This window comes from Vanacampus margaritifer, chromosome 15, assembly GCF_051991255.1.
Source record: "Vanacampus margaritifer isolate UIUO_Vmar chromosome 15, RoL_Vmar_1.0, whole genome shotgun sequence".
Taxonomy (NCBI): domain Eukaryota; kingdom Metazoa; phylum Chordata; class Actinopteri; order Syngnathiformes; family Syngnathidae; genus Vanacampus; species Vanacampus margaritifer.
Genome location: NC_135446.1, coordinates 7,189,110 through 7,190,646, shown reverse-complemented (window position 1 = coordinate 7,190,646; position 1,537 = coordinate 7,189,110). Strand labels below are relative to the sequence as shown.

Here is a 1,537-nt window from a genome sequence, read left to right as displayed (position 1 = left end):
CTTAAAATCCGGTTTATTGACGACACCTTAAGAACCACAAAAAAATATTCAAAAGTCCTTGAAGACGACGAATAAAAGTGTTTGTGCCTTACGCTGGGCACTGCGGAGGCCTTGCAGCTCCGGGCGGCCAGCAGGCTCTTCCTGATCTCCCAGGCGAAAATGGACGGATTGTCCCGCTTGTGCCGGACGATGGTGGCGACGACGGCAGGCGTGAGGAGGCGCGGCCGACTCCCGCCCATCGTCTTGGGCCGGACCAGGCCGGTGAGCCGGTAGCGGCTCAAGATCTTACTCACGCAGCCTGTGGACACCTAGAAAAGGCGCGAGCGTCACATGACATCTTGTGCAAAATACATAACAGTGGTGCCTTGAGTTACAAGTGACTTTGAATTTTGGTATGCACACCAGAAGGAGCAGCACAATTTGATTGAAGCATGACATTCTCTTTAATGATGTTATGACAGAAATTTGGCATCAACTGACAGTGGCCGGATGTTGTGAAGTTAGTCTCTGTTAAAAATCATTCTTATCCAGGCACGGCTGTGTTTTTTCTACAAATACCCGCAGAATCCTGGAGATCTGGCTTGGTCGCACCCCCTCCGAGGCTAGCGCCACCAATTTCCTCCTCTTGGAGTCCGGGAGAGGTCTGCCGTTGAGGAACATCCCGCCCAGTTGATTGACGCTTCCACCTGTTGTTTTAAAAAAACAAACAAACATCAACTTCCTTGAAAAATCGCTTTGTCAAAAATGCAGTGGACCTTGATTTGCTTGCTCTAAATGTGTCCCGCACATCCTGGCTGGAGGCGCAGCTGACTTGTGGTGCTCGTGACGTCTCCTCAACTCATTTATAGCTCGCGGTGCATGTGCATGACGTGAGAGCACCCGAAATGTCAATATTGGCTGTTTCAATCTGGATGGGAAGCCTCCATATTAAATTAGATGCTCGCGAGTGGGGTTAAAAAAAAGTACAAATGTCAACTTTTTCGTCTTGTCTTTTCATGTCACTCAAGAAGGATTTGAAGTGGAAGAAACATGACAGCTATATTTAAATCTACTTGTATTCAACATGACAAGTGCAGATTAGTGCTTTTCAGAAGAAGCCAAAAATGCACATTTTCCACTCCAAATGTCATTTTTTCCAATTTGGGCCGATGAGTTAATATGACAGAAAATGCACAAAAAAATGGCTGCTCGTGTTTTATGCTTCTATATGTATATTGGACAACATGCAAATGCAGAATAATGGGATAAAAAAAACTTTTGTTGAGCACAATGAGCCCATATTTCAGTGCACTTAAGAAGCAAAAATAACATTTTTTTTCTTGTTAGGTTCCAAGCTATGCCTCGGTTTAATTTGACAAAAAAAAGATTTTTACTGACAAAAATGACTTAAGAATATATTGTATGAATATGTCCAATTGTGCAATTAAAATAATTTCAACATACATTCCATCTGTGCCTCTTTAAAAACGTTGACTACGTGTTTTATTCTGTACTACATGTAAAAGAAGGCTTGAGTTGAATGCGCAAATGGCGCCTT

At 43.5% G+C, this 1,537-nt stretch overlaps 1 protein-coding gene across 1 annotated transcript in view; it reads right to left on the bottom strand.

Moving 5' to 3' along the window:
- The window catches only part of pax4 (paired box 4), a 4,346-nt gene extending 3,541 nt beyond the window's left edge, over positions 1 to 805 (bottom strand). The window contains exons 1-4 of the mRNA XM_077545443.1: positions 756 to 805; positions 559 to 686; positions 93 to 308; positions 1 to 26 (exon numbers count right to left, since the gene is read on the bottom strand). The exon at positions 1 to 26 is cut by the window's left edge and continues 56 nt beyond it. Of these exons, the coding sequence (XP_077401569.1) occupies positions 1 to 26; positions 93 to 308; positions 559 to 686; positions 756 to 789 (404 nt within the window). The 5' untranslated portion in view covers positions 790 to 805. The remainder of the gene's footprint in view (positions 27 to 92; positions 309 to 558; positions 687 to 755) is intronic.
- Between the last annotated feature and the right edge of the window lie 732 nt (positions 806 to 1,537).